Source organism: Channa argus, chromosome 12, assembly GCF_033026475.1.
Source record: "Channa argus isolate prfri chromosome 12, Channa argus male v1.0, whole genome shotgun sequence".
Lineage (NCBI taxonomy): Eukaryota > Metazoa > Chordata > Actinopteri > Anabantiformes > Channidae > Channa > Channa argus.
The window spans coordinates 17739464-17752963 of NC_090208.1; the positions used below are offsets into that span (position 1 = coordinate 17739464).

The following is a 13500-nucleotide window of genomic DNA, read 5'->3' on the forward strand; positions in this document are numbered from 1 at the left end:
TTCTCATAAATAAATCCTTGTTCTATGTCAAACTGCAAACAGGCTTGTATGTAAAGTCTGTAAAAAACAAAAAAGGTGTAAAGACATCTTATATTTTGAGGTGTTGTGGACAGTATCCTCGAATGAATTTACACTTGGATATATATTTTATTGTCATAAGGGGGAAGCTGTAGCTCAGTTGGTTAGGGCAGTCATTTACAGACCACAGGGTCAGTGGTTTGATCCCTGGTCCCAGCTATATGTCAAAGTGTCTCTGGGCAAGACACTGAACCCCTAACAGCCCATTCCCCTCCACAGCTGTGCAGTGCCCATCCAAGCCCGGTAGAAATTGCAATTAATTTTCTTATTTTTGTAGGTCAATTAATGTATTTTATTTTATAAGAATATATAATATATATTATATATTTATAAGAAAATGGCACTTATTGAAATTTCCTGGTTTTCTGCATAAAACCATAAATTGTTCATGAATAGTAGCCTTATCTTTACCAAATTCAGAATTATCAATAAACACAGTATTTTTAAGCTGGTCAGACATATAGTAAACAGCTATGATCTTTCATGTCTACTTTGAAAAAACCTTTAAATGTACAAACTGAAAAAGTTAAAAAGTAATGGCAACAGTGTTTTAATAACTGGTTGAACCCCCGTTAGCAGCAATAACCACAACTAAGCACTTTCTATAGCTGTGAATTAGACCTGCACAACTTTCAGGAGGAATTTTGAACTGTACTTTTTTATACAGCTGCTTCAACTCAACAATTTTCTTCGGACATCTTGTGTGATCGGTTCACCTCGGGTCATTTTAGAGTATCTCCATTTGGTTAAGGTCTGGGCTCTGCCTGGGCCACTTCAAAAGGGGAATTATGTCTCAGAAGCTATTCTGTAGTACATTTACTTAAATGTTTAGCTTCAGTGTCCTGCTGCATTACTTGCTGTCTTCTGAGCTTCTTCCTGCAGACAGCCACCCTGACACTATACTGCAAGAAACCTTGATAAACCTGGGAATTCATTTTTCCTTCCACATTTGCAAGTGGTCCACAAGCAGCAAAGCAGCACGAACTATGACGCTCCTTCCATTACACTTCACTTCTGTTGTGAGTAAGGGTGACTATAGTGATGATGAACCTTTACGTTTGAAAATCACAACAACCCTGCCTTAACTTTTACTTATTAACTTTTACTTATTTACTTACTATTGTTGTTTCCAGTATTTTATATATATATATATATATATATATATATATATATATATATATATATATATATATATATATATATATATATATATATATATATATATATATATGTATATATATATGTATATATGTATATACATATATATATGTATATACATATATATATATAATATTATCATTACGGATTCTTCCGTACGTTTTTTGGCATGCTATAGAGGTGTGCTATTATTCTGTGTGCTGACAGCTAATTTACTGTAATTATTATGAATACTAATATGTTGGTTTTTTTTGAATGGGAAGTCTATGGGAGTGATGTTTAAACTGCAATATCTCAAACTACGAAACTGCTCTTCACGTGTTACAGCGTGGGCTCTATGACGCCACCGTGTGGTCGGTTATCAGCATGTTTAGGTGCGTTTATGACATCCTACTACTCCTACACTCTTACGGCTAGAAACCTGGTTCCAACTATGTTCCAAATATGTTAAGTACAGTTAGGAGAGATTGACCTATTACTCTGTGGGCTGACAGCTGATATACAATGATTGTTATGAATATTTGTATGATTTTGTTTTAATTGCCGTCTATGAGGACAATCTTTTTGTACAGCTGTCCCATGTCTCACATGTTACAATATGGGCTCTCTAGCGCCATCGTGTGATCAGTTATATAACTCGTTTTTTTACTCCTAACTTTACTTTCTGATTTCACTTCTATATTGTACAGTGCATTCAGTACTACCACCGTTTTGTTTTTTAAGCTAATGCAATGACTGACTTGAATGAAACTTTACACATACGTGCAGGACACTGCCCTGAACACGCGTGTTAAATTTCACGTCTTTTCTCTCTACTGGGGGCGCTATGGTGGGTGCTTTTATTTTTGTCATCTTATATTCAGAGCGTTATCAGTGTTGAGAGGGCAAGATGGCAACAGTTGATTCCTTTGGACAGGCTGCCATCTGCTGGAGAGTTGGTGGGTAGCAATTGAAAACTTTTTCATTGTTTCATGTGCGGTCACTTCTAAGTAGTTTAGGCTTCCAAACTCACGGCATCAAACAGCAATATTTCTACTATACTATAACTACAAATGCTAACACGATGAAACTTTGTGGACAGCTGCCCCATGATGAAATGCTTCACATGTTACAGTGTTGCTTCTATTGCTCTGCTGGACATACTGCAAATGATTTTTATTTTTTTGTTCGAGTGCTGTCGCTTCTACAACGTTCAGAGCCGCAGATTCGGCGATGGCTGCAGCAGCTGCAGCAGCTGGCTTTCAGCAATCATAGGCTTTTTCTGTAGGAAATGCCCATTCAACACCAACCTTCTTATACCACAGAAAATTTGTGCGGGTTGCTTATAAAATCAGAATTTGAGGAAGTTGCACAACTCTGTGAATGAAGCAAAAACCGTCGGCTAAAAGTAATGTTACAGGTGGGGCACATTTTATCATGAGTTTATTATTTACTCTGACAAAATACGCTGTGTTTAATAAAACCGATTGCTGTTGGCCTATAATACTGTAAGTGGAAAGTTTTTGGGGGTTTTTTATCTTTATTTACCGGTTTAGAAATAAGCTGTCTATTAATAGTTTGCACTCATACCGGAATGGAGAGAGTGTCTGTTGAGGTCACACGGTCTGCTCGCAGTGTAAGTCCCAGAATGAGGAATTGTAAAACATTATGTTATCAAAAACATGAAAACTGAAGTCATTATATGTTTTCCTATAGAGATGACGTCGTTGTGATTCATTTGTATCAGTGGATTTGCTTATTTTCCGATAAGACAGCTAATAGATCGGAGTTGCCATCGGATTGAATCAGAGATGCATAAGAACAGGAAAATGAGAAAGTAAAAGACAGTGAAGGTTTTTTATGGTTTATGTAGTTATCGTAAGTAAATAAAGGTATGTAATAAACTGATAAGCTACCCTCTGGTTTTTCTTTTCTTTCCCCAATATAAACGTCAGAAGATTAATACGCCCCGATCTGCGCTGCATGAATGAGGAAACGAAAGGCCTGAAAGATCGCTTCTTCTGCAGACTGAGCAGCAGAGACCTGATCAGTGTCACGGAGTAATTTGCTATGGCTCTGACAGTGCACGGGGCTGCATATCAAGAAAAACACATGTAAACAGACAAAACACATGCAAATAAAAAAAACAAAAACGTCATCGATTAGAAAACACAGGTGCAGCATCACCTTGTGCGGCACGAAACAACTCGGGGATCACTGTTTTTAGGCTTGAGTGACTGAAATCACCCTGCGACAATAAATGCAGGGTATTCAGTCTTGTGTTTGCTAATGGCTTCATGAAGTTCATTCTTGCACTTACTTGTAATTGTCAGCTCTTCTCTATCTTCCATTAACCCTTAGTTGTGGTGCCATTCACCTGTTGGTCAGTTTATGGTAACCTGCTGAAATTGATTGTGTTACCTGCTTAGTTCTCCTAATTTATCCTCCGCGATAAATTACCTCCCACTTCCCTCCTTCCTCCCAGTTATTCCTGTTACCTACCTACTATCAATTCAGCTTCTTTAATTTTTTGCCGTTAGATGTTACTTATAACTATTTTTATAGTACTGTTTAGGTATTGTTTAGTTTAGCTTTTGTAGTTTTTGGCCAGCACTGCAGTTGTGATCTTTAGTTAATAAACCTGAATGAATTCATAGCTGGCTGACTAGTATTGTAATCTCTGCACATGTGGGGTTGGTGTCCTCCTCTGTAAAAGTGACAAAAGAACAGGGATCAGGTGAAAACACATAGAGGTATAGGTATTTTAATATTTTTTTTAATAAAATGTATTTTAAATGTTAGCTTAGCAAATAGAGATCTTGAGAGTTTGAAATAGTCACTCCACTTAAAATACCATCCTCTCATTGAAACCAAACATGTAATGATTACTAAGCTGAAACTAACAAAAGACCAAATATCACCTTAACCAGAAGAGCAAACCTTTCAAGCTGCAGTTCACATTTTAAAAATAGGCTAAATCAACAGACTCAAATAACAGTAAATAAGCTACCTCTGAAACAAAGACATTTTAAACAGCACTTATGTTTTCAGTGTTTTTCTTGTCCTGGTTAAATCCTGGTTAAATACTTGTACATTTTTATTTAATTACTAGTAAACTGCTGCATATACTCTTGGATATGTTAATTTTTGCATCATATTTTTTATACTAATCCATTTTTCATGGAAAATTGTAATCTGCCTAAGTTTTGATTCAAGTCCCTGGTCCAGCTCACCTTTTTCTTGTTTGACCTTCAGGACACTGGAAGTCCAAGATGGCGCATGGACCAGCTCTGTCAACTGCTAGAGGAGTGAACATTTATGTGGAAAGTGAAATCAGAGATTCACTCTCACTGTTGGATGTTCTCTATGCAAATCAGTTTGAGGGAGAGTCTTTTGATCCTGAACTTCTTGAGCAGACAGAGAAAAACCTTTACAGAGGGGCCCCACCTAAATGGTTAAACTTTCACATTAGTGAACAGGCAGAGTCAAGTGGCAGAGGGCTTTCACTCATCAAACGAGATGGATATGACACACTCATGCAACAAATACTACATAGAAGAAAACGCCCTGGAGTATCAACTGTTAAACTGTCCCACCAGCCTGGATGTGGGGGCACTACGTTGGCCATGCAGGTGTTGTGGGATTTGCGTAAAACCCTCAGATGTGCTGTTTTAACAGGGTCATTCACAGAGACAAGAAATATTGCAAAGGAGGTGGTCCAACTTTACAAAGCAGGCAGTCAGGACAAGCAAAACACGGTGCTGCTTCTACTGAACGATGAGCAGATTTTGAAAAATCTACAAGAACAGATTATGGAACAGATTGCTGAACAGAAGACAGCTCCTCGAATGGCTGTGGTGATTTTCTTCAGCTGTGTGAGAAAGGATGTAGTTATGCATAGTGACCATGTTGTCTTAAAACGTTCTCTCTCTCACACAGAGAAGCAAAACTTCAATCAGAAACTGAAATCTCTTAGTGACTGTTATACTGATCAACACAAACAATTTCATGGCTTTAACATAATGCAAACTGATTTCTCTCAATACTATGTCAGTCAAGTGTGCGCAGTATTGAGTAATGTCCGAAAGGCAAATAGACCACCAAAGACCCAGCTTGCTGCCTTCCTGGCTCTGCTGAATACTTATGTACCAGGTTCATATCTCCTGGAGTCTCAGTGCCTGGACTTCCTCAAACTGAAAAACTCCAACTACGGAGAACCTACACTGGAAGAGAGAATGAAGCCGTTTAGTCACCTCATCATCAGCTACCAACAAGACACAAATTCTGAAAAAAGAGTCCGCATGGCTCACACTTTGATAGCACAGAGTTGTACTGAACTGATGGCCGGGGCAGGTGTGACCAGAAGTGACACAGCAAGAAACTTTTTGAACCATTTATGCAAAGGTGAGGTCCCTCCATGTTTGCTGGGATTTATCAAAGACATGCTAACCAAAAGAGAAACAAACACAGAAGCGAACCAATTCAACAGTGCAGAGATTAAAGACCAGGAAAGGTTTTCTAGACTGATTGTTGATATTCAAGAGATGGAGAGCAGAGTCCAGAGTGCATCAGTTTTAAAGTTGGCATCAAAGACATTTAAGCAAAATGCATTTTTCCCCCAGGCTCTTGCTCGCTTTTATTACATAGAACTGAAAGACTACACACAGGCAGAAATGTGGGCAAAGCAAGCAAAGCAAAGAGATCCTCAAAATTCATTCATTGCTGATACACTGGGACAGGTCCATAAGAACCACCTGAATTATTTAAAAGACGCTGATCAACTGCCAGACATTCCTGCCAAACCAAGAGTAATTTTGCGTCTGGCCACAAAAGCTATTGAAGCTTTCAAAGATGAAGAAGAGCTTGCTGAAAATGAACACGATGAAACAAAGAAAGCAGATGGCACCAAAGTCACACATGTTTTTAACACCAGAGGGAAGTTTGGTTACCTGCAGGTTTGCAATATTATGTATAACGTTCTTGTCAGTCAGAATGAGACCTGGAGAAAAGTGCTCACAAAGAATGTGTCCATGTGCTCTGTCCTGGAATCACTTGGGGACAGCAAACTCTACAGATTCAATGATCTGATAAGAATCCTACGAGATGAGGTTGAGAGAAAATGTGGATTTTTTGATAAGTATCTGACGTACACAAAGCCTAGCATGAAGAAAGATGATGCTCCATATATTTCTCGAGACACCTCAGAATGCTGCAGGAACTACGTCGGAGACGCTCCACCCAAACACATGAAAAAAAGGTGTGATGATGTCATACAAAAACTCAAACAAAACATGGCCGATACTTCCGCAGGAGTACTCTCATGCCTTGACAGACAATGCACTGAATCAGAGCTCAAAGAAATCACTACATGGTGGGAAGAAATTTATTCAAGCAAAAGTTCATTAATAGCTCTGGTGAACTACATTCTTGCTCATATTATGTTAATAAACACACAAGCAATGATTTCCAGTGCTTTCTCTAAGAGGTATTTAAACACATTCAAAAATAAAATGCCTCTCAGTCCAAAAGAAGCACCTGAGCTTCATATGTTGGTCCTTCTCTTGTACTGGCCCACAGACAGTGAAGACAAATGTGTCTTTGACCTCAGTCAATTGATTCAGTGTATGCATTGCTCTTATCAACATGCATATAAGAAACACTTTGGATCAAGGTACCTTCGCCCGCTGTTTTTTATTGGAAAATGTCAAGGACTGAACAGAATTATTCACAGAATATTTCTTGAGCGATTGGTTCTAGGGCAAAATAAGGAAACAAAACAAGATTTGAGCAACAACTGGAGCAACGAGAAGATTTTTGAAGACCCCTCAGTCCAAGATCAGCTTCTCAAAATTGAAGGCGTTGTACGTAACTACAGAGTGTATGCAACTGTTGGTGGCAGAGAGATTGAGGTGGATGCCAATCTGCGAAACCGCCTATGGAAACCTCGCCAAGTTTCCTTTTACCTTGGATTTACCATCAGAGGTCCTGTAGCCTTTGGCATTCTGACCAGGACTGCAGAAAAAGGTGTGTAACAAACTACAGTCATATTAACAACAGCACTGACCTACATTGGCAGCAGCACTGCCTTGCATGGTGATGCTTATCCGAGATATGACAGAAAGTCAAAGTACAGCCTATAAGATAAAGGCAGAGAAAGGCTTGGAAGATGGCGCCTGCATCCCCCTAGAGGCTACATGACATCAACTTTGCATTCTCATAAAACAGAATTCTTGTAAGCTTTGTCACTATTTCCTTAGCAAAATTAAAATGTTTATTCAGATGTTACATAAACAAGACACACAGCCACTATAAATGAAAGAGTCCCAATAATATTTCCATCATAAATTAGTTACAATTATTATTACAACTATCCAAAACCACATCCAGATTAACAGGGGCATCATTTTAGAAAAAAATGCTTTTTTTAAATAGTTTTTTCCAGTGTTATTGTTTAAATGCTGTCTGCATCCTTAATGATCCATTGTATTGTTTCTCAGAAATGGATATCTTGAAACCTGGCAGAATAATTAAAAAGTCAGGCTTCCCAGTCATTTCTAAAGGTAAGTACAGGAAAAGATCAAATGTATTTTTGTTTTGTTTTTTAATTGGGGTTAGTAACGCTTTACTGTGCTTTAACAAGGTTTTTACAAGAGGTTGAAATTTGGAACTTTTGGACGAACAACTGTGAGTGTTTTTTTAGTAGTAGTAGTAATTATATATTTTTAAATGATGACCCAACTACCCCAGTTAATTATAAAAAATATTCTCTTCTGAAACAGGACTCCAGTCATTGGACTAAACTTGTACCTGAAATCAGACAAGTTGACAAGGTTCATACCTATAGGTAAATACTACATTTTAAAGTCACATATTTTGTACAGACATATGAACTGAAGCCCTACTGTTGGCTACTGCTGATGGCTAATCAGCAGTAGCCAACTACTAATTTTTACAATGGCTAATTTCTTAAATGGTTTATACTAGTAACTTAAGTTTGTAATTAAAAATAGATTTTTGTTGGTTACACATGTATGTTCCTTGAAAGTAATTTATTTCCCCTTTTACAATATTAGCCTACACTCAGGTCAAGCAGGTCACTTTGAATGCAGTGTGTCTGCCCTGCGCTGGGTTTGTAAGAAAGAAAACAGCTTCAGGTACCAGTTTTGCTCTTGGGAGGATCATATGAGGAAGCCTGTTTGCATAAAATACATGCCAGCAGGACCCCTACTGGACATCACAGTCACAGCTGGAAAGATGGAGGAGCTACATTTACCACACTGGATAGGTAAGTGGACAGTAGTCAGATTTAAATTTAAATTTAATTTAAAATTTAAATGGACAGAGGATTTAAATGTACATGACTTTTGTCTTTTTTGATTTTTTGTTTTTTAGATTGCAACTCTGTCAGTTCAGACATGTTTGCAGTTCTACATGTGGATACCTGTGGAGACACTTTGGACCAAGTGTCTGAAGTAACATCATCTCACATCAAGTTACTCCATCCAACTTTCTCTCCACGAGGAGCAATAATCCGGAGGAAACTAGGCTGGCCAGTGAAAGCTTTCTATGACGTGTTGATTTTCAAGACCAAAAAGGAATTCCTCACATTGCATGTTTACTTTGTCCCACTTGACCAGGATATACAGAAGGTTTATCTTTCATTTTTTACAGTATTTAAAAAGAAGCAATTGTAATTCTAAGAAAATATTTCTTGTATTTAAAAAATAGAAAAGTGTTTATTATTACTATTAGTACTAATTACTATTTTTTTGCCAGACTGTGAAGGCAAAGGAGACATCTAATGGGTCTAAGGTAATCCCAAAACCAAGTCCAGACAAGTCTCTTCAGATGCTGGAAAATGTCTTTCTCACGACAGACATGGACACACATGCTGTAATTCAGCCTGATGTAAGTTTTTTCTTATCCTTTTAAGCTGTATTTGCTTCAGACATGACAACTTACAAGTTACCGTAGCTTGTTACCTGACAGAAAAGACCATATTCATCAACACTGACATCACTAGGTAGCACATTGTATTATAATTTGTTTATGTATTTAACAACATTTCAATGTAGTTATTTATTTTTATATACAAAATGCAAAAATGTATTGAATTTGTGGCAGGTTTACTTCCGTTTTCAGCTTCAGCATCCTGTGACCCTTTAGAGTACAAGAAATCCAAAGATGGATAGATAGATATAATTTTGTCAAGTTTATGTAAATATGATGCGAGTATTCTGAGAATGCACAATGGGCTTTTTTGGATATTAAAATACAATTGTTATTGCTACCCAAAATACATCTACAATCTCCCTGGTCTCTAAAGGAGTTATTTAGTAGGCAACATAGATCATTAATCCTTATTTAGATTACATTAGTGCAAATCCGATGAATTCAGCATTCAAAATAACATAGGCAGGAAGTTGAGAGGATGGCACATTACATGATACATTCATTCCCTGTTGCTCTGTTCTAAAAGGCAGAGCTCCAAACGCGCAGCTGTAATTCTTTTGTATGGCTAAAGTTGTGGTTGTGGTTGTATTTTGTAGCACAGGTATGGTTTGAATTTCAGTAACAAAACAATCTCAGTCATAATCACAGCTGTAGCCTGTTACAGTCTAACAACTCGCAACTGCATTTTAATATCACAGCTTGTTAAGTAGCTTTGTTTGCTAACTCTGCAAACTATTTAATTATCATGACACACTTGCTTGTAAAAAGCCATAGTGAATCCACTCACTCTGTGGCCATAACCTGTTACAATCTACTGCATAGATAACTGATCTATAATAACTGCATTATTATAGATCAGCCTTTCTCTACATATCAAATTAGAACACATTGCAAGAAACCACAAAAACATTGCAAGATAACATAGAAGACTTTTATAAGTCCCACTGACTTTGAATAAGAATAGGAAATAACAATAAGAAAACTCTAGGGGAAAGGTCTAAAGCCCTGCCCTCTAACACAATATTTCCTCCACAGAAATTAAAGCTAAGAGATGAGCGGATAAATTATTTTGAAGTGTTCATCAGAAATGCAGACTGTGACTTCACCCTGAAACTTGAAAGTTCTCAAAAGAAAAATACTCAGCGTGACACTGTCTGGACCTGCACCATTCGAAAAGGTCGTTTTCTTTGTTTAGTTTTTTAATAATCCTTTTTAAGTGATAAATGTGTAGCCACTATGTACATCTTTTCCTCTGTTCAAATGTTAAGTAAGTAAGTTATATGTGTATGGTTCATGCAAAAATCAGCATTGCAAATACTTTTATTGCAGGCGACTACCAAAATCAAACTTCTGTTGATGAACAAGGTAAAGAAAGACAGTTTATATTTTAAACGTTGAAACTTCTAGTATTGACTGCTATATTGTTTCCCTTGATTTTACATTCTCTATATAATTTTCATATTCCATGACTGTCTCAGGTCAACATTTTGTGGATGTCCATCGCACAGCTTTGATTAACAGAGTGAGGGATACAGGAATCATCCGGGACAAGCTCATGGAAAATGGGGTCCTCTCAAGTGAGGCTTATGATACAGTGGAATGTCAACCCACCACACAAAGTCAGATGAGAGAGATTTTAAAGTATGTAACTTCAGCTGGCAGAAGAGGCAAAGACATTCTCTATGAAATCTTAAAAGGCGAGAGGAATCTGAAATCTCTCATCTCTGAGCTTAAAGAATCTGGAGAGAAGAGAAGTGTCTCTCCATCCATCCATTTTCTGTAACCAGTTATCCTGTTCAAGGTCACAGTTGACTGGATCCTACTCCAGCTGTCATTGGGCAGAAGGTGGGGTACACCGTGGAAAAGTCACCAGTATATCGCAGGGCCAACACAAAGACAAATATGCTACGGCAGCAGAGACCTGTAGACAGATTATGTCTCCTGTTTCAGACAGGAAAAAGTAGAGACAGACGTTAGTTGTGTCCGTTCAATCAGGGCGTTTCTGTCTTTATTAACAAGCATTTTGTTCTCATTTGACTCTTCTGTTTTGTTTTTGTATACACATTTATTTCTTTCACAATAATTCCATTTAACATGTTTCTATTAACATACATTGTGATTTGCATCTCACATATGAATATACTGTAACTAATAGTCAGTTCAGTGCTGTTCAAAAATAATATGTATGTTGCATAGTGTGCCTTGGCAATATAACTCACTTTTAGTGTGTACTATGGTAACTTTCACTGTACACTACATCAGTAATCCTGCTTCTGTTTAGGTTCAGCCCATTGATCGATTTTCCATGTTTTGTACAACATATACAAATTTATCAACAACCTGCTGTACAAAATAACACACTTGGAACACTGGCATAACTGGCGATGAGTCTTTCACATCACTGTGGAAGAAAATTTGAATCTTCTATGCAGAATTGCTTTAATTCAACCTTATTGGAGGGTTTTTGAGAATGCCTATTTAAAGTCATGCCACAGCATCTCAATCAGAAGTCTAGACTGTAATTAGCCCACTCCAAAATCTTATTTTTTACTTAAATACTTACATTTTAAGTAAAACATTTTACTTAAATGGAATTGTTTTTTTTCTTGAGCCAACAACAGTGGACTTCCTGGTGTGTTTCATATTATCATCCTGCTTAATACACGTGCACTTGAGCTTAAGGTCATGAACTGATGGCAAGACATTCTCCTTCAGGATAATCTGGTACAGAATTCAAGGTTCCATCAATTATAAAAAGTTGTCCAAGTTCTGAAACTGCAACGAAGCCCCAGACCATCACACTACAACCACCATGTTTAAATGCTGGTATGATCTTTTTATGAAATGCTGTGTTAGTTTTACATCAGATGTAACAGGACACACACCTTCAACTTTTGTCTCATCAGTTCACAGAATATTTGCTCAAAAGTCTTAGGGATAAGCAAGATGTTTTATGGTAAGTGTGAGATGAGCCTTTGTGACCTTTTTGGTCAGTAGTGGCATTCACCGTAAAACTCTCCCATGCAGGCCATTTTTGCCCAGTCTCTTTTTAAATCATGAATACTGACCCTAACTGAAGCCTAAGTGAGGTCTACAGTTCTTTAGATGTTTTTCTGGGTTTTTTTATGAGCTCCTGGTTAAATACAGTTCATTTATGATTTAGCAAAGGGACAGCAATCACCAGGCAGGTTTTAACAGCTTTTTTCTTGTCATAATTGAAATCATCCTTTACAATTTGCATTTTGTAATTACTCGTGTTATCTTTCTGTAATATTAAAATGTACTCAAGGGGGAAAATAACTTTTTCACAGCACTGTAGGTGTAAGCTATGACGACAGTATAGTATAATGTGATGACACGCGGCGTTTACGAGAGCAGACAAAGGCCTCTTGCGCATTTGAACTGGGACTGTGGACTCCAGTTAAAGAGGAAAACTAACCCAGTGCCAAAAGGGGAAACCACAAAGCTACAGAGCAGTGTGAGGGGACAGAGCAGCAGACTGACGTGGGAGCTTCAATCTTTGGGCCAGAGGTAATGGGTGAAATTAAATGAAAACGTTACAACGTAATTCATTCAGTTTGACAGTTGGTCTTGTGTTTAGTTCTGGAGGTGAGTATAGGAATGACCCTGGCAAATCGTAAACTTTTTCATTCATCTGTTATATCTTGACTCAATCATGAGATAAAAGAATTGTGTAATCGGATAAAAACAATCTTAATGAGTTAAAGCAATAATGATATGTTAATGCAAAACTGTTTTTATGCTACAATTTTTTTTAAGCTGTTAAGACAGGTTTTGTTCTGATGACTCTTTGACTCATCCGTATGGAATCAACAGACTCCGACTTGGAATACCAACTTATTCTCTGCATTCTATTTGTACATTAAAAGTACACTTAGTGGGATAGTGACAAGACACTTTAGTTGACCATATGCTTATTACCATCATGCAATAACAACGCTGCAAGTAAAATAAATAAATGTTAGTACAGTGAACTGCTATAGGCTGTTTTTTAAATGTTCACTCTGTGGGTTTTTACTTACCCCTCATTAAACACTGTGTGGGTCTAGATTATAATGGGTGAGAAAGCAGTGTAATGACAGAAAGGGGGCATCACATTATGCATCACCACCGCTGCTAAAATCTACTGAGGCTGCTAGTGTGCTTATTGATCTACTCACTTGTTTTACTGGTGTAAGTGGAACCTGATCATTTTCATCATTAAAAATCCGAGCTGTGGGAAAAATCGTTGTTGGACTGAAGCCGCTTCTTTTTGTAACATTCTCTCTCTCTCATTATCCCCATATCCCATTATGTGTCCACAAAAGGTCA

General features: G+C 37.5%; 1 protein-coding gene across 3 annotated transcripts; it reads left to right on the forward strand.

Annotated features, from left to right (window-relative positions):
* The first annotated feature begins 1536 nt into the window (after positions 1-1536).
* Positions 1537-11432, forward strand: sb:cb1081 (sterile alpha motif domain-containing protein 9-like). Of its 3 annotated transcripts, none has more exons than XM_067525476.1 (12): positions 1537-2723; positions 3171-3329; positions 4471-7239; positions 7713-7775; positions 7856-7899; positions 7995-8059; positions 8289-8500; positions 8608-8864; positions 8992-9123; positions 10204-10345; positions 10498-10533; positions 10647-11432. In XM_067525476.1, exons 3-12 carry the CDS (start codon positions 4488-4490, stop codon positions 10949-10951), a joined length of 4008 nt encoding a protein of 1335 aa, XP_067381577.1. In that variant the 5' UTR covers positions 1537-2723; positions 3171-3329; positions 4471-4487; the 3' UTR covers positions 10952-11432. The 3 variants fall into 3 exon arrangements, with proteins under 3 accessions (XP_067381577.1, XP_067381578.1, XP_067381576.1); XM_067525477.1 differs by having other exon boundaries at positions 1537-2635; XM_067525475.1 differs by having other exon boundaries at positions 1537-3329.
* The last annotated feature ends 2068 nt before the right edge of the window (positions 11433-13500 follow it).